General features: G+C 33.6%; 3 protein-coding genes across 3 annotated transcripts; 1 reads left to right on the plus strand and 2 right to left on the minus strand.

Annotated features, from left to right (window-relative positions):
- Window positions 1–656: 656 nt before the first annotated feature.
- On the plus strand, window positions 657–1,811 carry LOC132061798 (putative F-box protein At5g15660). The gene has a single exon (XM_059454439.1). The coding sequence runs from the start codon at window positions 657–659 to the stop codon at window positions 1,809–1,811; it is 1,155 nt and encodes a 384-aa protein (XP_059310422.1).
- Window positions 1,812–2,846: 1,035 nt separating this feature from the next.
- LOC132046493 (F-box protein PP2-B10-like) lies at window positions 2,847–6,257 on the minus strand. Its single transcript, XM_059437139.1, has 3 exons — window positions 5,908–6,257; window positions 4,611–4,729; window positions 2,847–3,401 (listed from the first exon to the last, which is right to left on the minus strand). The coding sequence occupies exons 1-3, from the start codon at window positions 6,166–6,168 to the stop codon at window positions 2,993–2,995; spliced, it is 789 nt and encodes a 262-aa protein (XP_059293122.1). The 5' UTR covers window positions 6,169–6,257; the 3' UTR covers window positions 2,847–2,992.
- A 2,479-nt stretch (window positions 6,258–8,736) lies between these two features.
- LOC132046504 (pleiotropic drug resistance protein 1) lies at window positions 8,737–17,263 on the minus strand. Its single transcript, XM_059437149.1, has 20 exons — window positions 16,751–17,263; window positions 15,854–15,974; window positions 14,773–14,946; window positions 14,512–14,671; window positions 14,316–14,392; window positions 14,131–14,184; window positions 13,634–14,026; window positions 13,263–13,544; window positions 12,854–13,170; window positions 12,601–12,761; window positions 12,410–12,513; window positions 12,167–12,323; window positions 11,890–12,086; window positions 11,468–11,800; window positions 11,062–11,352; window positions 10,894–10,977; window positions 10,450–10,811; window positions 10,179–10,350; window positions 9,830–10,084; window positions 8,737–9,160 (listed from the first exon to the last, which is right to left on the minus strand). The coding sequence occupies exons 1-20, from the start codon at window positions 17,098–17,100 to the stop codon at window positions 8,906–8,908; spliced, it is 4,299 nt and encodes a 1,432-aa protein (XP_059293132.1). The 5' UTR covers window positions 17,101–17,263; the 3' UTR covers window positions 8,737–8,905.
- Window positions 17,264–20,884: the final 3,621 nt, after the last annotated feature.

Consider the following 20,884-nt stretch of genomic DNA (forward strand, 5'->3'; position numbering starts at 1 on the left):
GGGACAAACAGTCATTATATGGAGTGAGTGAATTCTACCAGATTAAACTTATTTTAGAATATCTGGAATGTTGTTAAGCATCTCTTTTAGAAGATGATATGAACATGTGCTGCATTTGACATTTGAATAGATCATACTATCTTGTAAGATATACAATGAAGCTTCAGATTTTAGTCAAATTTTTATTCCCCAAGGAAATACTTTGTTTATACATAGTTATACAATGTTTATACATTGTTATACAAAGAATATACATTATATATAGTGCATAAGAATGTATATGTAATATATATGAAATGTATAATAGTGTATAAGGGTGTATATGTAAAGTTGCAAAAAAAAAGTTGATCAATTTATACATTACATATGCATTATTTATACAGTGACGATACAATGGCTACATGACTGCAAACTAGATATGTGGGTTGTATATATGGGTTAGTTCCCCATTAAAAAAAATCCTTAATTACAGAATATAAATACTAAAAAGAAATAGTAATTACAGTAGTAATTAATAAGTTACAGTTTTTGGTTAAAGACTTATTATTGAAAGTTTGAAACAAAGCATATTTTTTTTTTCCTTCAAGTAAAGTCGACTTGAGGCATGTATAAATAGGAAGAAACCCTGAACCCCAAGTATGGTACTGCGTTATCCGATGGGTAGCCGCTCTAAGATCCTCAATTTGCCTGACGATATTGTCAACTCCATCCTCTTAGAGCTACCAGTCAAATCTCTTTTACGGTTCAAAAGTAGTTGCAAATCATGGTATTGTTCCATTGATGACCCCGAGTTTATGAAGTCGCATCTACATAAATCATCTACCGATATTCATCGTCAAAAGTTTCTCCTTTTTAACGTTGTTGAAGGAAAAATACCCCATGATTATTCGATGAAAGTCCTATCAACGGAAGCATCAATTAGTGCTGATTCCAAAGTTGTAACGTTGGACCAGCCCAATATTCCAGGATTCAGTACTAGTCAATATTATTTTCTACAAGTGCATTCGTGTGATGGCTTGGTCTTTATTTACCATCCTGGCAATATGATGTTATGGAATCCTGCTATTCGGAAATACAAACTGATCCCCGTTCCTGCTACGTTGCAAAGGTTTTGGTGGAATATTGCCCGAATTGGTTTCGTCTATGATTTTGTGGCCGAGGATTATAAGGTATTATGTGTATACGAGGTGAGCTATACAGCACATCTGCGTCACGTTGTTGAAATATATTCTGTTAAAAATCAATCTTGGAGAACCATTAGCAATTTCCCCATTCCCCCTGATTTTGGCTTGATCTACCACTATCCAATTTCGTTAAATAGTGTTGTTCACACAATGGCCACTTCAGATGATGGAGGCACAATTTGGGAACGTGAACGCTTGGTTATATCTTTTTACCCGGCAAATGAAACATCTATTGTGACGCCAGTACCAAGTAACATTAGGAATATTTTGTCGAAATTTTGTGCTTTTGCTAATCGTGTCTGCATTTTTGGGATTGACCTTTGTCTAGAAATGTGGATGTGGTCACAGGAGAAAGATTGGAAAACAGGCTTGTTGACTTGGAACCACATCACGAATATTACTTTAGGCTCAGTGACTCCGTACTACTTTGGGTACGCAGGTCACCTCGTATGCGTTAAGGAGAACGGAAACATAGTATGGAGAAATGATGATGGTGCATTTATAGAGTACGATGTGCGGAAAAATAAATTCACTGAAGAATTTAAACCAAAAGAAATTCCACTATATATAGGGTCATCACATTTGTATGTGGAAAGTTTAGTTTCCATTAAGATCCTGTGGGATTAATAAGTACCTGTGATGAGCTTCTTCAACTTTAAAATGTAACAATTTCTGGTACTAAGTGAAGTATATTGCTTTTCATTTATAATACAGCTTTATGATAATGAAACTTTCCAGTTATATACGAAAAGAGAATAACTTGGCATATATGGAACAAGTAGAGATGTCTTTCTAAGTTCATGATATTTTATCTGTACGGCACAAACAGCCACTTCCAGAAAATCACTAATTTTCAATGGATCAGTTGAACTTGGTTCATCGTTCTGTCTGAAATCCCTTACCACGAATCAAATTGTTGGAATTAGCGATTTTCTGGTAGTGGATCAGTGTGTCTGGTTCTTGGTGAAGTTTTAAGTTTTAAATTATGTAAACCATCAGATTAACGATTCTAATGTATATTTCTTCTCAGGTCAACATAATCAAGAAGACTAGAAATAATGGATTTGGCACAAAGAAAAAGAAGTGGGTAAGTTTAGGAAAATATACAATTTTTACTTTTTCACTTCATTACACACTTTATAGTAACATTTTTGGTGTGGACTTTTTCTACACCGTGGCATTTCATATTTTGAAATAATTTAACTTACACTTCTTGGTTTAGATTAATGACAAGCGTTTATAATTGCACAAATGTTTAAAATCATAAGTTTCAAAAATCTTCATTTGTTTCTTAAAATCCGTTCTCGTTCAAACATATTGAAACTGAGAGAGTATTAATTCTGTAGGAAATTTGGTAGATAGACTAGTTTAAATGCAGGGTATTTTAATGTGATATTTTACGATACTAAAGTTCTATATTTAATCCAAATCTAAATTAAATATTGGTCTATAAGTAAATTGCGACATTTAAGTTGCATAATAGAACGATTATATAATGTCGTCGTATGTTGGTAAGTGATTCCATGTGCATAAGCATCACATAAAAGAAGGCAAGTAACACGATTAGAACTCAAACCAAAAAAGAAAAGAGAGTGAGAGAATAACAAAGTCATGAATTTGCACTATCCTAACATGTACGTGAGTAGAGGCGGGTCTAGCATGTAATATATGAGTTTATCTGAACCATTATCTTTTGCCCAAACTCTGCATGTCTATTACAACTTTACTAAATGTATCAATAAATATTTGATCATGAACTCAATTAATATTGTGATATCAACTTGTGAGGTCGTTGTAGAATTGACAAATCATATTGGACGAAACTCAACACCTTCGATTATGAGACCACACTTAGCATGAAAAGGCCTAGAATCCAACAATCTTGCTTCTACATCACCGTTATCATCTCTTAATTCAAAGTTTCCAATTCCTACTTCCAGCCATCCATCAGTTCTTTTTTCTGGTAACCTTCCTTTTAAATGCCTCGGCGCTCTTGCTGCTAGTATAACAGTAGTAGCTCGTTCTTCAGCCTGATCTTCACTCTCTTGATTAACAAATCTAACCATTGCGTTTGTTGATTCAAGGCCATGGTACCTCTCGGATATTTTGAACACTAAATAAGCTGCATAACTTGTTCTTGAGGATAATGCTCGAGTTCCAATCTTGCCTCGGATATCTAGTAAATCGACGCTATTGAGGAACGCCACCTCTGGGAATCTGTAGAAAAAGAAAATTTAACCCCAAAACTCTGGAGTTTTTGTATACTGCTCTCTTCATTTCAACCTATGTAGCTGTATTTGATAACATAAATGCGTAACCAATCCAACGTATGAGGGAAAGGAGTTAGGCTATGTGTCACTAGTCAATCCACCTTAATCCAACTCTTTTTGACCCAAGCAAATTTCAAACAGATTTGATCATAATTCATGTGTTGAATCAACTCATTTTGATCCACCCAAACTTGATATCCCGTCCGTTTGACACTTACATTAGCTACTTAGAAAAAAAAATGACATTTTTTATTACGGTTAAAAAACATTTCTTGTTACCTTCATCTGATAGAAAATTAGTCTAGCATCTACTAGAGTATCAATGCTAAATTTCACAGATGGTCACTTAACTATTACTTTTTTTCCACAAAAGTCATTTAACTATTCTGTTGTTTCTAACACAAAAGTGACTTAACTATGAGCATACTAACATAAAAGTCACTAAATCACTTTCCGGTAAATAACTCATCTTTTACTCTTTTTTTTTTTTTTTTTTAATATCTCAGAAATAAAAAATTAATTTAAAAGGTTCAACCGGACCCGACCCAAAATTAATTATTACTTCCTCTGTCCCACTTTATGTGACGCGGTTCAGATTTTGAGAGTCAAAACAATTTAATTTTGACCATGAATTTGGCCATGTAATCTTTAAGTTTTTTGAAATAAAATTTACATATTTAGAAACTACGTAAAACATACTATAAGTCACGATAATAGAAAATCCAAAATATTTAAAAGATATATGAAAAAATTACGGTCAAAGAAACAATTGTTTGAATCTCGAAATCTAAAAGGTGTCACATAAATTAAGACGGAGGCAGTATATTTTTTGAGTCGGTTGAACCCTTTTAATTAGTTGTTAGATTTTTTTTTTTTTTTAAAAAGAGTGAAAAATAAGTTATTCACCGTGAAGTAGTTTAGTGACACCGGAAATGGATTAGTGACTTTTGTGTTAGTATACTCAAAGTCAATTGACTTTTTAGTTAGAAACAATAGTTAAATGACTTTTATGAAAAAGTTGATAGTTAAGTGACCATCCGTGAAGCTTACCTAGAGTATCAATGAACATGTAAAGGTGTAATTATGTAGAACATGTTTGGAAGGGAAAAAAAACACATGCCGTAACCAATTTAATCTAAAAAAACAGAGTAAGTACCTTGAATCTGCATCAGATGTATGTTCCCAGAATAATTGGGTGTCTGAAAAAGAAATTGTCAATTGCCTTGCAGATAGTAGATAACATTTCTTCCCATTTGTTTTGTCAAGCCAAAAACTCTGCTAGAAACAGTAGAAGTTAAATGCGAATATGTTATCATCATTATATATCTAGTAAATTTTCACACGTTATACTCTAGTTGATTTAACAAACTGTTAGAATAAATAAAATATAACGTGACCCTTCTATTGACGATTGACTCGTAAATGTTTATATGAAACATTACCGAGTCATAAACTCATAAACATCCAAAATTACTAGCTCTAAATTATAAAATAGAAGAGAATAGAGTAGGCAACACAATGTATAAAATTTATATCAGGACTAATCTCAAAAGATTAAAGCAATATTATCAGTAAATGTGTTTGGTATGATGGAAAATACTTTTTGAAAATGTTTTCCGAAAAATAAGTATAAATTTTCTGGTCATTTAGTTATCAGTAAATATTTTACAGAAGTTTTTCTTTTTCTACTGTTTTGAATTGTTTTTTCTTGAGCCGAGGGTCTATCAGAAAAAACCGCTCTACCTTACAAGGTAGGGTAAGGTCTACATACACTGCACTCCTCAGATTTCACTTTGTAGGATTACGCTGGGTATGTTGTTGTTTTAAATAGTAGTTTACAGAAAAATCCACCAAGAAGAACGATTTTCTCAAGCCATTTTTTGCACAACTACCTCATCCTTGACTTCATATCATTGTTCCAACTTCCAACTTCCAACCAAAACTTGGCTAAATATTGTCATAAAAACTGGTAAGAAAATGAAATTTGAGTCTAATTATCAACAGCCAAATGTGGGAGACTCAACAGACCCGCATGCCCAGAGCATATCTAGTGCGTGGACAATATAAGATGGGGCCAACATTGGATGAAAAAAAAAAATATATTAGAATGGATCTGGGCACACACCATGATAAGAAAATAGACCTTAAGCCTAATTCAACTCCAAAAGTTAGCTCAAAGGTGAGAATTGTCCAAAATCATATAAAGAGACGATTAATCTCATCACTCACCGATGCGAGAGAACTAACATACAGTATTTGATTTGCTAACATTATTATCAATCTTCAATTAAAATAAAAAAGTTTCAAATATAATTCACTCTTCAGCTAAACATTGAAAAATATTTTCCAGATGAGTCATTTTCCTTCATACCACATGTTATAATGGATAACTAATTCAAATATAAAAATGAGAAAAAGAAAGACAAAGAAAGAAAATGCAACTAGAAGATTACCAGTCTGCCTTCATCAAGAAGGATAGGAGACTCAGAGAGTCTAAAGTAAAGGTCCTTTTTGCTGTCAAAAACAACCACAGAAACTGATCTTGAAACAATATCTTGATGATCAGATGGCAGAAATTTGTTCCATACAATATCAGACTCAGCTGCAGACTTGAATCCTCTTGAGATAACCGATGATCTAATGGCGTCTGCTGGCGTTGTTAACGATATGATCTCCGATATGCAGCCTTCTGGCAAGATTGTAAAAGGATTCATTCTCTAGTTTTTGAATTTTCTCTATATTGTGTTAAGGAAGAACAAGAAGAAGAATGTGAAACAGAGATGTAAATGACCAATAAGACTTGTCGAAAAGAAGAAAATTTGAGGCTGATAAGTGACGGATTCTGGTCAGGAAAAGTGAGCTGATAAGTCCCCACTATGCCAGTGGTCCACTTAGTCAACAACACTATTGAGATATTTTTTTGGTTTCTCACCCGATTTGTGGTCATTGTTTAAGTTATACTCAAGTTTATAAACTTTTTGCAAGTTTATTCACTTCCGAACAACTCCAGACATGATGAAGTTCAATCATTTTTATCGGTACTTCAGTCACACATAGCTAAAGTTTAGGTATTTACGTCTGAACTTTAGGTGAACAAATTTTTGCCCAGAAATAATAACTTATCATTCTAATTTCAATAATTTGAACACAGGATTCAACGCCAAAGCTACACTAAATGAGCTCAAATTTAAAGTATAAGTTCCAAATATCATAAAGAACAAACTTCAATCATCAATTGTCAAAATAACAGCAAATCTAACAAACTCCAAATTAAACCATTTTTGTTCAACTCAAGTAGGGGTAGCAAAATGGGTAAAAGACCGAAAAAATTATGCATGCCCCCTCAAACGAAAATAATTACCCGTTCATACCCCCATTACTTTCGTACCCCCAGAAAAAATCAAAAGTGTTTACACGAGATGCGGCATCTCAGGTAAATACTATTGATTTTTTCTGGGGGTACGAAAGAATCAGGCTGTGGGCAGAATTATTTTCGTTTGAAAGCATGCCCGATCTTTCCCTAAAATTTGTGATTATCCACCCGACCCAACCCATTTAAAATGGGTTGGATACTGAACCATAAAATGGGTCCAATTTGAGTCAAACTCATATTATCCACTTAAAATATGGGTTATCCACCATCTACACTCCCTCAAGCTAATTATATATTAGTAGTACTTAGGCCTCATTTGTTTTCATTAAAATTAAGACCTCTGAATCTGAATGCACATCTGAATGATTAAGATGTTGTCTCTCGGTCTGAACACTAAATGATTAAGACTGTTTGTTTTTCGATATATGAATGTGCATAATGTATTTATTTAAACATAATAAATATACAATTCAAATTAAAAAGTAACTAAATAGTAGAAAATAAATACAAATTTAATAAAATAAAATATTATTTGATTAAAAAAAATGAAACATTTATGTTCACTAGTAATGGTGGAGATGTTATGTAGTCGTGGTGGGCGGTAGGTGGGGGTGAAGGGGCGAACGGGTGGTGGGTGGTTGGGGTGAGGGGTGGGAGGTAGTGGGGATGGGGTTGGTGGTGGGGGTAGTGGGTGGTATGGGGTAGGGGTTGGTGGTGGGGAGTGGGGTGGGTGGTGTTGGGTTGGATTGGGGTTGGTAGTGGGGTAGGGGTGGTGGAGAGTGGGGTGTTGGAGTGGAAGGTGGGTGGGTGGTGGGGTGGTGTTGTGGTGGATGTGTGGGGTTGTGGTAGATGGGTGAGGTTGGAGTGGAGAGTGCGTGGGGGTGGGGTTGAGGTGGAGGGTTGGGATTGGAGCTGGTGATAAAAAAGTTCCATACAAAAATACTTCTTAAAGATATTAAGACTTGGTTCAGATCTTAATGATTAAGGCTGTCATTCAATAAGTGCTTAGATCTTAATGCAAACAAATCGTTTAATGGGCAAGGTACGAATCATTCAGATTCAGACCTCCAATAAGTGCAAACAAATGTGGCCTAAGTACACCATAGAAAGTTCTGGGAGTCTTTTTTTTGTTTAATTTTTAAATTTTTATTTTTAAAATATTTGAATTTTTATTTTTTTATATTTTGTCTCAGAATCTAAACTTATTTTGGTTTTTAGCTTATCTTCTTATCTAACTATTCTTGAAGTCATGGATAATATTGTTATCCATATTATCCGTGGGTTAACCCATTTTTTATCCGTGTAAGATATGGGTCGAATAATTGATCCATTTTGGTTTAATCCATTTTCAACCGACCCTTATCTGGCTCGACACGCCCATTTGCCACTCCTAAACTCAAGTAATAAAGCCCTTTCAAAATATAGTGTGAGGAGGCAGAGCTTCCATTTCCAGGTACATCACTCTGCTCAGGGAATATTTTTTAACTATATAGGTTGTGTTGTAAAGATATAATACCAAGTACAAATTTGTTTTTAGTACTTTAATAGAACTGATAAGTGATAACTACATGACAAAGAAAAACAAAGAAAAAACCACCCTAAAATTTAGATGTTTCTTTAAAGGCTAAGAATCTATGTAGTTCCAGAAGCAGCGTAAGATGCCTGTTTATTAGAAGTTTAATTTTTTTTTTTTTTTTTTTGAGCATTACTACATAAACTAATAGGCTAATCCAATCTATGTTGAAATACTATATCAGAAAATTTTGAGTCAATAAAAAAAGTTTACATAAAAGAAAACAAGTGCTCCCAACAATCACCCTTCTGTCAAATGATCAGACATGAACAATAATTTTAACAGACATAATGCAGGGGTAAAGGATGGTAATCAATTAGAGAATGAAGACAACCATTAAATAAAATTGTATATATATTCCATAAAAAATTATGAATAACAATTACTACACGTTATACAACAAAACTGGGAATGCAGAAAGATTAATAAGACAACATATTCAGCAAGCTAAAAGTTCATAAGCTTATTCAAGTAAAAACAACTGGAATACAAATAAACACTCTTTTTATCTTCTCTGGAAATTGAATGCCTTGATACCCAAAGCAAATGTGAAGGCGAAAACAACTGCAAACGCAACGATCACAGCTGCAACAACTCCGAGAAAATCATGCTTAAATCCATAGGTACTTCTCAAGTAGTCTTCCACAGTTTGATTATTAATTGTACTTTGGAGGTCTCCAAATTGAGATGCAACCAAACCATACAAGGTCCATGCAACAGGGCAAGCCCAGTAGTACCATTTCCACCATATCGGAATACGCTGTTTTTAGTCGAAAAGAAGAAGAAAATAAAAAATAAATATAAAAAAAAAGATCAATTTTTTCAATCTTTATAACTGTTGTGGGATTAATTTCACGGATGATCATTCAACTTTCAGTTTATTATAACCCAGAGTGACAAAACTACTTTTTGCAACAGAATACTAACTCAGTTATGCCTTTATTATATCATAGAAAATGCTAAATCCGGTTCAAGAATCACAAGTAGGCTGTCACTTTAGCAACTCGCCTAGCTTGCATAACATCTAAGTGACACCAATTTAAAAAAATCCATTTTCCGACTCACTTAAAAAGAATCCCATCATGTGCCACATGTTGAAAACATTTGGTATTAGGCTGGGTCTGAAAATGCGTGTGTGTGTGTGTCTTTTTAAGCGGTCTCGCATGGTTATTATGTAAGGTGGGCTGTAGATGTCTAGTATTTACATGAATATTTATACATGTGGCAGTCTACATGTGTTTTCTGGTATCATATTACACTTTTCGGCATTTCTTATTTTGTTGTTATATATAAAGATGGTTGAGTTATTTTATGCTACAAAAAATTAGTTTTAATGCAATAAACAGAAAGTTGGATGATCATCCGTGAAATTAGTCTCAGTGTGCGTTTATGTACTAGAAGAAAAGTGACAATAGATTTAAGAACTTACAGGTCGTGGAACGATGAATCCCGAGAAGAGATTCCATACTGTATAGAAGAATCCAGCAATAATTGAAGCAACATTTTGATTCGGGGTGACAGCCACGGTCATCATGCCAAAGAAGGTGAAGTAGAGGAAGGTGAAGAACATGAAGAAGAAGTACCAAAAGAATTTTGCAGCAGTCCATTCGAATCCAATCATAGAATAGACAATGAGACCATAGACAACAGCTTGTACAAATACATAAGGAATTTCAATGAAAACCTGCAAGGAAAAAATTAAGTGTTCATTATTTGAACTATTTTAACTTTAAGCTGAAAATTTATTAGTTTTTTAGGAAATTCAACTGTCTACCCACTTGTGCAAAGGCATACGGTATGGCAGAGTACATCCCGGCAGCTTTTTCTCTGTAAAATACAGTACGTTCAACGGATACGACGGGCTGAACTGATGATGAATTTTGGACACCAAGGAAGAGAACGGCAGCATACATAGATCCCATAGCATTAGTTAGATCTCGGGGCTTACTCCTGTAATTGAAACAAAAAAAAAAGATAGACATTTTAGCATTAAGAATTATAAGTTGCCAGTTTTTCTTCTTATTTCTATTTTTGTGTTATAGTACTTACACTTTGGTACCAAGATCCCAAAACATTGACCCGAATATGAGTGCTATGAAGGTTGTGAAGAGAAATCTGACTGCAGTGTAAGCCGGATTACGCCAATATGACCAGTGTTGCTTCCATAAACAAGCCATACATTGGACCCAGAATGGCTGTGAGAATTCAGTTTCAAAATGAAGGTCACTTGTACCAGCGCGTGGCACGCTTAGTTCTTCGATCAAGGCTTTGTTCCTCCTGCAGAGGTCTGAGTTCTTGTACAATTCGGTAAAATCAACCCCTAATGTCATTTCTTGAGAGGAAGATGTGACTTCTAACATCCAAGTTGCTGGATTGTAACCCTCCTCTATTTTGCTTACACCGGGTATTGACTGAATCCATGGTGAAAATAAGCTCAGTACTCAATTATACATACATAATAAAAGGGACTCACTTTTCCAAAGACAAACTTACCTCGAAGTATTTTATCAAATGACTTGACTCGCGACCTAATGGACCAACGTATATCTCTTGTCCTCCTCGTTTCATAAGAAATAACTGTAAACACGTGGTCATATTAGTATCCGATATCTAAAAGGCATAAGGGGAATTAGAAATAGATGCAAAATGTGTTCACTTTACCTCATCAAAAGCCTCAAAAATGTCAATGCTGGGCTGATGAATGGTACAAACAACGGTTCTTCCTGTATCAACAGTGTTCCTTACAGCTCTCATCACAATTGCAGCAGCTCTTGCATCCAACCCTGAAGTTGGTTCATCCATAAAAATGATAGAGGGGTTTGCTACTAGTTCAACTGCTATGGTCAACCTTTTACGTTGCTCAGTTGACAGACCGTTGACTCCTGGCAACCCGACTAAGGCTGATCTTAGTGGTGTAAGCTCCACAAGATCCATAACTTGCTCAACAAACATCTGAAATGAGATAATTTATTGAAAATTCTATTAACTGCCTCTTTATTTGGGTATAAGATGATCACTAGGACAAATTCTTATTATGGGAAGAAAGGGAATAATTTAAAGGACTTACCATTCTTTTTGGCTCATCGACATCTTGAGGTAAACGCAGCCAAGCCGAGTAAACCAGGGACTCATAAACTGTAACATAAGGTGAATGGATGTCATTTTGTTCACAGTATCCAGAAATACGTGCAAATGTTTCTTGTTTCTTGGGATATCCAGAAATTTTGATGCTCCCGTCAATGTAACCTCCGGTTTTCCTTCCGGCCAAGACATCCATCAATGTTGTTTTACCAGCCCCACTGACTCCCATCAAAGCGGTGAGAACACCTGGCCTGAAAGCTCCACTCACACTCTTCAAAAGTACCAATCTATTGTCACTGGTACCCTGCTCTCTCATTTCCTGCAAGTCGTCAAAATAATGAGTCACATTTTGATTTAAGGAAAGTTGAAGCACTGGTTCTTGATGACTAGCAATTTTTCGTTACTTACCGGAGGCATGTCAACAGAGTATACAACTTCATCAAAGGTGATGGAATGGGGTTCAAATGGAAGGACCATTCCCTTCTTCTTATTCTGATTCTCACCGACAGAATCTCCTTCCGCTGTGCTAGTCATCCGAGTTGATGATTCACTATTTTCATTGTTCTCGCTCTCTTCTGAAATCGTAGCTTGTGGCTTTCCAAATGCTGCAGATACTCACTCCATGTTAGTACGTGTCATCTTTTTATTTAGGGATATATCGATGAAGAAACTCAAGGATACTCACGGTCAAGATAAGCGAGAGCAAGACTGTAGGCGATGTTAAACAGAACTGTGAATCCAACAAGTGCCCCTACACCGAGCCAGTACCAATATGCATCGGGAAAGAAATCTTGAGATCTTATAACTGAAACTCCAAGTGGCTCGGTTCCATTTGGTGCAATCTGTTTAATGTGAGTTGATTTCAGCATTCATTGATGAAAAAAAAAAAAGTACACCATTGTAGGAGGAGTTATGCATACAAACTTACATGTTTCCACTTTTTCCCATCAAATTCATTCACAAGGATTGCATTCACTGAGTACATAAGTGGAGAGGTCCAGTAACCCCAAATCCACCAGTCCTTCACGTAAGCTACACCATTCAGAGAAAAGAGAAAGTAGGCATTAGTAGGATTGGACAAGACAAGAGCTATTGCAAACACCTAAATCACAAACTTACTTCGTGCGAGGATAAAACCGCCCAATGCAAATTGTAAAAGCAGAGCAAATGCTCCAAATGTGCTAGCAACTCCCATGGTCCTTCCAACTGCTGCAATAAATCTGAACAATCCTGATGCCATCTGGTTTACTACTAAGAGTAGCAAAAATTGTTTAAAAAATCTGCACAAACAATAGCAGATGAATAACCACAGGAGAAATAATATTTGTGACGATAAGCGAATGATTATACCATATAGTCTTTCTTCCCATACCTTCCAACATTAGGATCAAATCCGATAACATAATAGGTGAGGAACACCCACATCCCAACTTCAAGAAAGGTTATAGGGATTTTTAGGATCCATGAAGGAATTGCATAAGCCCATGAAGGATAGAAGAGAAAGTCCCTTTGCTTGTAGAAGACCGGAAGCTTGTAGAGTGTCAAAGGGAGCTCAGACAAACCATTAAACATAAGCATGACAACTGTAAAAAAGAGAGCACCAGAATATATTCCTCCATCTGTCTCATTATCCCGAGGCATCTTAGTTCGAAAAAATATGGTCATTGTCATAAGTGCAATGACCATGAGCTGGAAAAAACAAAGAGTGGATTAGTAACTTTCAAATGGATATGACAATACTACAGCATAAATCGATATACCAAATAGACCAAGTAGTTCACCTGAAAGAATTTGAAGATGAAAACAAATGAGTTTCTCTGCATTAGCAAGAACTCTCTTTCCATACAAACCTTCAAGAGCTGTCTCTTTCCAATACCGTACTTTTCAGTAGTCAAAGCAGCAGGGTGGCTTTTGCTCTTGTCAAATGCGGTTGTAAGCTCATCGCTTACTTTTCTTCCAACATGGAAAGATTGATAAGCCTCAGCAAATTCTTTTGATGTGATAAACCTGTAAGGCTCGTCCCTCCTTACCCAATATTGCTGCTGATCCTTCTTAGATGTCACCTGCAAGAAATTCCAAAAATTACACGTTAGAACCGGAACCGCATCAACGCTTCTAAAACTTTATCATCCTTGTTTCCTATAAAACATACTTCTTGCAAGAAATCGGCCACGCCTTTTCTGTCGGGGCATTTGAATCCCATGGATTCAAAGAAGTCCAGCACTTCCTCTCGTGGACCCTGATAAACAATGTAGCCATCTGATAGCAGAACGATATCATCAAACAAGTTGTAAGTCTCGGGGGCAGGCTGCAAGAGAGAAATCAGAGCTGTTCCTTTCAAGATTTTAACAGATTGCTTTAGGGAATTCACAATGGAGTAAGTTGTGGAACTGTCAAGTCCAGTTGAAATTTCATCCATGAAAAGGGCTTTAGACGGTCCGACAATCATTTCACCAGTAGTGACACGCTTCTTCTGTCCTCCGGAAATACCCCTTATCATTTGATCTCCCACCATAGTATCTGCGCAAATATCCAGTCCCAGAATCTGAAAAATAGAATTTACAAGCGAATGAACAACTGATTTATCAAACTTCTCTGACCTTTCAATAGCAAGAGCGTACGAAAAAATGATTGGAAAATAAAAATTACCTTAAGAACATAATCTGTAATCACTTTGGCTTCTTGTCCTTCTGTTGATGCAGCCTACATTTCCAGTCAATAATAGTAACATCAATTATTCACTATTTTTCTAAAGAAAATAAGAAAAATATGCTACCAGAAGTGGCTCAAACATATACACTCTACAAGTGAAGAGAAATTGTTTCCAGTCTTACCTTCATGAACATGTCAATATCAGCATCTGGTTTGATATTAGCAGCTTTCTCTCTTCTTGATAGTTCAGCCAACATTTCTTGAAAATAATTCAAGAACGGAAGTCAATAATTGATAAATCGTGATTCATTTGATTTTACTATAAATATCGAAAACCAAGTACTAAGAATTAGATAGAACTAAGAAAAATAATCTAACCATAACGAGAACCAACTCCTTGGCATCTTGCAGAGAACTCCAAAGTTTCTCTCACAGTCATTTCTCCAATATGCAAATCATGCTGGCTAATATAGGCAGCAGTTTTTTCTGGTACAAACTCATGTAGCTCATGTCCATTATATGTCACCTTTCCCGTAACCTGATTTTATTGTAACATGTTAGGTCTTAATTTCATATTTAAAAACACAATACTCTTTTTATAAGCAGTTTTATATATTTGACGAACTGGTAAAAACTTACCCTTAGGGCAGAGTCAAGTTTTCCAGCCAAAGCTAGTAACAAAGTTGTTTTCCCAGAACCTGGAGGTCCTAATAGCAGAGTCATTCGACAAGGCTTGACGATGCCACTAACATCCTTAAGAATTGTAACTGAACGTTTTTTCGATGGAAGGATGTGAAGTGAATCCAACAGGGACTGTAAAACCAACAAAAGAATAAGAAAAAAGTTAGTTTCAGAAACACCTTTAAAATCACACTGCAAAAGAAGAACTAAAAATTGTTAAGGGCGGGATAAGATGTTTGATTAGTAACTTAATATCTTCAAGCTTGGTCATTATCGTTGTTATCGTTATTGTTCTTGTTATTTACGTAATGATAAGGGTTCAAATTTACTCCTGCAGTATGCTGAAATTGTCTACTTTTTCCCTTCATTAATACTTGGGCCCAGAACTCCCCCGTCGTTACCAATCTGGCCTACATTTGCCATTTTCCACTGACAGAAATGATTAGCACCACAAATCGCCTGATTTTAATCGAAGAAGGATATAAATGACAACTTCACATTGTTCTGAGGTATATTTGAACTTTTTCCCAAGAAAAAAAAATACATTCATTTGGACCTATCTTTCTCCTTCATCAATAATTTTACCAGATTAAGAAATCACCGGGCAGAAGTAGTCAACTATTAAGGTTTTCATAATTATCATTAATTCAAGTCATACGGTTCTCGAGTCATAATTAATTTATCTTTTTTCATTTGAGGTAAACAATAAAACATCAGTACTTCTATAGGTGATAATAGTAGTAGTTGTACACATAACTTCTTCTTTTTTTCTTTTTTTTTTATGACAAGGAACTGCAGCCGCTACAACCCCGCTCCTGTGCAATAGCACGCTAACCACACAGGAGAGGTAACCCACACCAAGCTTGCTCGACCCAGAAGGCAAATCCCCTGCTGTCGTAGGCGGGGGATTTCGATCGAACCTAAGACCTCCATTATGAAAGCCCCATGCTCAACCAACTGAGCCACCCTTGCAGGTTGTACGCATACTTTTTTGTTCATACATACTCAATACAAATCATATGTTTTTTGGGCTTCTTACCTCAATGAAGTTAGTAATGAAGTTGATAAATGTAGGCAAAGCTCTGCTTCCGACATATGCATCTGCCTCAATATTCAGATGCTCAAATCTCACTTCTATTGATGGAAAATCAATCCCAACCCTGTTTTTTTCAGGAAAAGAAAAAAAAAAAAAAAGAATTAGTACCTAGCACCAAACTAGATAAGCAAGGAAACCCAACTCAATTATAGAACAATTTTTTTTTACTCAAAAGTATAAAGAACCTTTGCACTATTGGTATTATTTTAGAGTTTTATGTACCATACACAATCACTGTAAATTATTTTTCACAGTATCAAGTCATTTTCACCTGTTATAGTAGATAACAGAGCTTATTTTCAGAGTTTCAAATCTCACATTTTAAAATGGTTTACTTGTAGGTATCGTTTGAATGACCTCATAATGTTAAAAATATTTACGCAGACATGTACAAAACTTAAACTTCTTATTTAAATATATATTATAGTAGTAACTTGCCATGTTTTCAAGGTAACTAATACTCCCGCTGCTTCAACTTACGTCAACTTATTTGACTAGGCACGGAGTTTAAGAAAAAAATAAGACTTTTTAACTTATGGTCTCAAACATGCCACGTAACATTTGTGTAACAATTAAAACTTGTATGTATATTCTAGTCATAATATTTTTGTATAAAATGAGAAGTTTAAAATAAATCGTTTCCAAATATAGGATGGGGTTCATTCTTTTTATCACGGCGTAAAAAACAATAAGTTCACGTAAATTGAAATATATGACGAAGTACTACTACACCTATAGTTGTTTTTTTAGCTAATCTGTGTACAAAAATTCTTTTGTACTGTTAGTGTATAGAAGTAAAGTTCAAATTGAAAAAAAAAAAATAGAGGAATTATCACTTGCCTGTCAATTCTGTTCTTGAGTTTCAACAAGAACTTCTCATTATCTTCATCAGCAACTTTAACAAGCCTTTCAAGCAAACTCTGTCTTTGTTGAAAACCAAGATCATGTACATCAACTTCACCAGCTCCTTGTGATCCAAACAATATACCTTTCCTTAATCTATCATAAGTAGGTAATTTTTCAAGTGCAGCCCATTTTAATGCTTCTTCATCATCTTCATCTCTAGCTGATCTTGAAAATACTTCAACTCCATTATTTCTCCATATTGAATTACTATTTTCCCTTATACTTCCTCTCAAACTTCCCCTTATACTTCGACCTCGCAAATTACCTAAATCTGCTGGCTCCATCTTGGAACAAATTAAATTAAAATGCACCAATTGATATAGTTGTACTCTTATAACAACAGCTTCAAATTTGATAAAATGGATTTATTTATTTTTTTGATAAAAAAAAATAAGGAATTAGAAGGAAAAAAGAATAGAAGGCGAAGTAAGTTAAGAGTTTGATGTTAAATGCAAAGGGGTTATATAGAAGCAAGAAAATGAAGAGGCGGCTTATAACTTTGATTTTCTTTTGTTTTTTTGGTCGTGGACATGCATAGTACTTTGTTCTTTGGATTTATTGACCAAACATTTTGACGTGTACAGTACTTCTAGAGGAATTTTCAAGATTCACTGTTTATTTGCAGCCTTAGACACGTTCATAGATTTTTGGAGGAATTTTATTTTCTTGCTAGGCTATCGTACGTAACAAATGAGAAAAGATTAGCAGCAAAGCTTAACGTATAATTAACGTGGGAATAATACACATAGGAGCTTATAATTTGAATTTTGAGTCAAAGCAGCCAAAAAAGGCCGCCAGCGTCTAGAAGCACACGAGAGTCAACATTTATTTAATTTAAAACTATATAGAAGCATGGTTTGCACCCAGCTTGGTCGTCTGTTTTCCATGCAGGCCCCAACTAAACATCAACCAATATTTAAAAAAAAAAATGTGAGCCCCAACTAAACACCAATCAATATTAAAAAAAAAAAAAAAAAAAAAAAACCCACCATCTCCTAACTCACGAAAAAAATGAACCCAATATTAACAAAATCAAGCAATATAAAAAAAAAATCTCATATTAAAAAAACAAACAATATCAAAAAAAAAAGTGCATCTCATATTAAAAAATCAAATAATATTTATGTAATTTTCAAAGTATCTCATTAAATCAATAATGATGGATTCATTGCCACATGCGTATCAATCCATTAGTGAGAGCAAATGAAATTATTGTACAGCAACATACTTAAAATACGTATATATTAAAATAAGATAGAATTTAATTACTTTTTCATTTTTTTCTTATTCTAATAAATGTAAAAAGAGATTAATATCATAAAAGAAAAAATAATATTAAATGGAGATCAAATAATTAATGGGGTAAATTAGTGAAATTATAATTCTAATTGACGTTTCCTTAAAAAACTGTACAAAAGAAAACATGACAAGTAAAATGAGATTTACCAAAAATTAAAAATAGTAGTTCTTCATTTAAATAGAAAATCAAATTTCTACTTTGTTTCAAAATGAAAATTAACATAATAATTTGAATTAGAATTTATCCAAATCAAAATTTGATAAAAAATATTATTGTTTACCAAACAATTAAAAATTAATCGAATTAAAATTCATTTTTTAAATATTGCTATTTTTTATCTCAATAAAATAAGTCATTAATAAATTTTTGTCACTTTGTATTCGTAGCAAACACTAATATAATAAAGTTTTGGATAATTTCTACTAATGTTATATTAATTGTTTTGAATTATATATTAACTATATAGAAAAATAAACAAGATTTAATATTCCACTTTTTATTTAAGAAAAAAATTATTTTTATACTTTATATTACCAACCAAAAAGAGAGATAGAAATACTTTATTATATTTTTATAAAAAATAATAAGTATTTTACACCTTTAAATTAAACAATATTCATGTAATTAAAATTGAAATGGATTCATCGTATTAACCCACCGAAATTATGCTTAAATATTATTGTTTTTCTTCAAAAGGTTTAGTTTTATCTCAAAGAGATTACTAAAATAAATATGCTTTTAAACATTTTTATTCTTCTCTAATAAATGTGAAAAGTGATTAATATCAAATGGGATCAAATAATGAATAAGGTAAATTAGTCAAATTATAATAAACGTTTTTAAAAAACCATGCAAAAGACAACATGACAAGTAAAATGAACTAAAGCGAGAATATTTACCAAAAATTAAAAAATAGCATTTTTTCGTTTAAATAAAAAATCAATTTCTACTTTGTTTCGTTTTAAACATATATAATTAATTTAATAATTTGAATTAGAATTATCCAAATCAAAATTTGATAAAAAATAATAAGTATTTTACACCTTTAAATTAATCGAATTAAAATTGAAAGTATCAACGATGCTTAAATATTGCTATTGTTTTATCTCAAAGAGAGGAAAATAGTTTTCTTTTAAACAAGTCTTCTCTTTTAAAAAGTATTAATAAATTTTCGTAGCAAACACGAATATAATAAAGTTTTAGATACGGAGTACAAAACCCATGCTTTGTGTATATATAGATACACTATAATCTAAAGTGTTGGGCCCGTGCGCAGCACAGGCATAAGCCATCTAGTATATATAGAGTTCCTTCCTCAGCTTATCATGGATGGACACCTTCATAAAGTTACAGATACTCGTTAGGTTAAAAAACAAATTATATTGTTAGCGCAGGTTAATCTATTAGTTGCATATAAGTGATCATTTTGACTAGGTTAATAATCAATGTTTATTATAGAGATTTAATTACCGGTAATAATTAATAAAAAAAGTTATATATTTTTTCTTTACTAACAATTGTATTTGGGTCATCTCGATCGGGTGAATGAGACATACTTTTTTCTTGATCTATTTCGGAAAGAATGTCATCTTTATATATTTGCAAATTAATTAATATTAAATTCTCATTTTATTCTTAATGAGATGATTTATAGTTACACAAATGTCTAAAAATTATTCTAGACCACAAAATTTCAGAAATTTTATTTTCTTTTTTAAACTTCATACTCAGTCAAATAATGTCACGTAAATTGGGTTGTTAAGGGAGTACCTTTTATTACAATGTCACATAAATTGAGACGATAAGGAAGTACCTTTTACTAGCCGAATAAGTAGAAAGTCAAAAATAATAGCATTGCATAGTTCGATGTTACCTTCTTTTTTTTTATTAAGTAAAAATGATTATTAAGCAGAAGAAGTAATCTAACTTTTTAAAAATTCACCAGACTTTATTCTTTCATTATTAACACCGCTATCAAAAGGCTCCTTTCTACAAACAGCGAACATGGATTTTACGAAATTCAGTTCCACTTATCTGAACAATATTAGCCAGATTCAAAAAGTATATAAATTTAAAATATTTTATGTCATTCCAGTTACTTCGGAAAAAAGTTCACTATTGTTTTAAGAGGCCTTAAAACTTTTTTCTTATTTTGGTGAAATTCTTTCAGAACTAATTTTGTTTTCTTTAGGAAATTTTCATTCCTGGAGTTAATTAAATTAGGAAATTTTAACTTTTTCTCATTTTTTGTGTGTGTGTGTGTGTGTGTGTGAGTGTAATATAACCCACCAAACCTACGAGATCGACATCCTAATATTTGCTAGTAGCTGCATTAATATCGTACGCTAGCAAGTTTAAGGCTTTTTTTCTCACTATAAAATCTTTGTCAGGCTGTAATTGAAAGTGTACATGTAAAATATACTACGCATTAATTTCTTGAAGCCATATGGAGAACTATTTTACTTTATTTTTTGTGGCATGTGGAGACAGGAGAATGATGATGAAAATTGAAACTGTATATGTAGTATAATATCAATTTCTCTAGGCCATGTAGAGAATATTTTTCTGTTTTTTTATGGCATGTGATGAAAATTCAGAATTACCAAATGCATCTCTTGCTTGACTCTTCAAATATTTAGAAGTTCAGATTTTCCTTCTTGCTTAGAACTTGCCAAATATCAGTTGGTAACTCAATTTGCCAACCGATTTGATCAATTTACTAATGGAATTTTTTGTTAGTAATCGGGGTTTCTTTTGTAGTGATATAC

Source organism: Lycium ferocissimum, chromosome 1, assembly GCF_029784015.1.
Source record: "Lycium ferocissimum isolate CSIRO_LF1 chromosome 1, AGI_CSIRO_Lferr_CH_V1, whole genome shotgun sequence".
Taxonomy (NCBI): Eukaryota; Viridiplantae; Streptophyta; class Magnoliopsida; order Solanales; family Solanaceae; genus Lycium; species Lycium ferocissimum.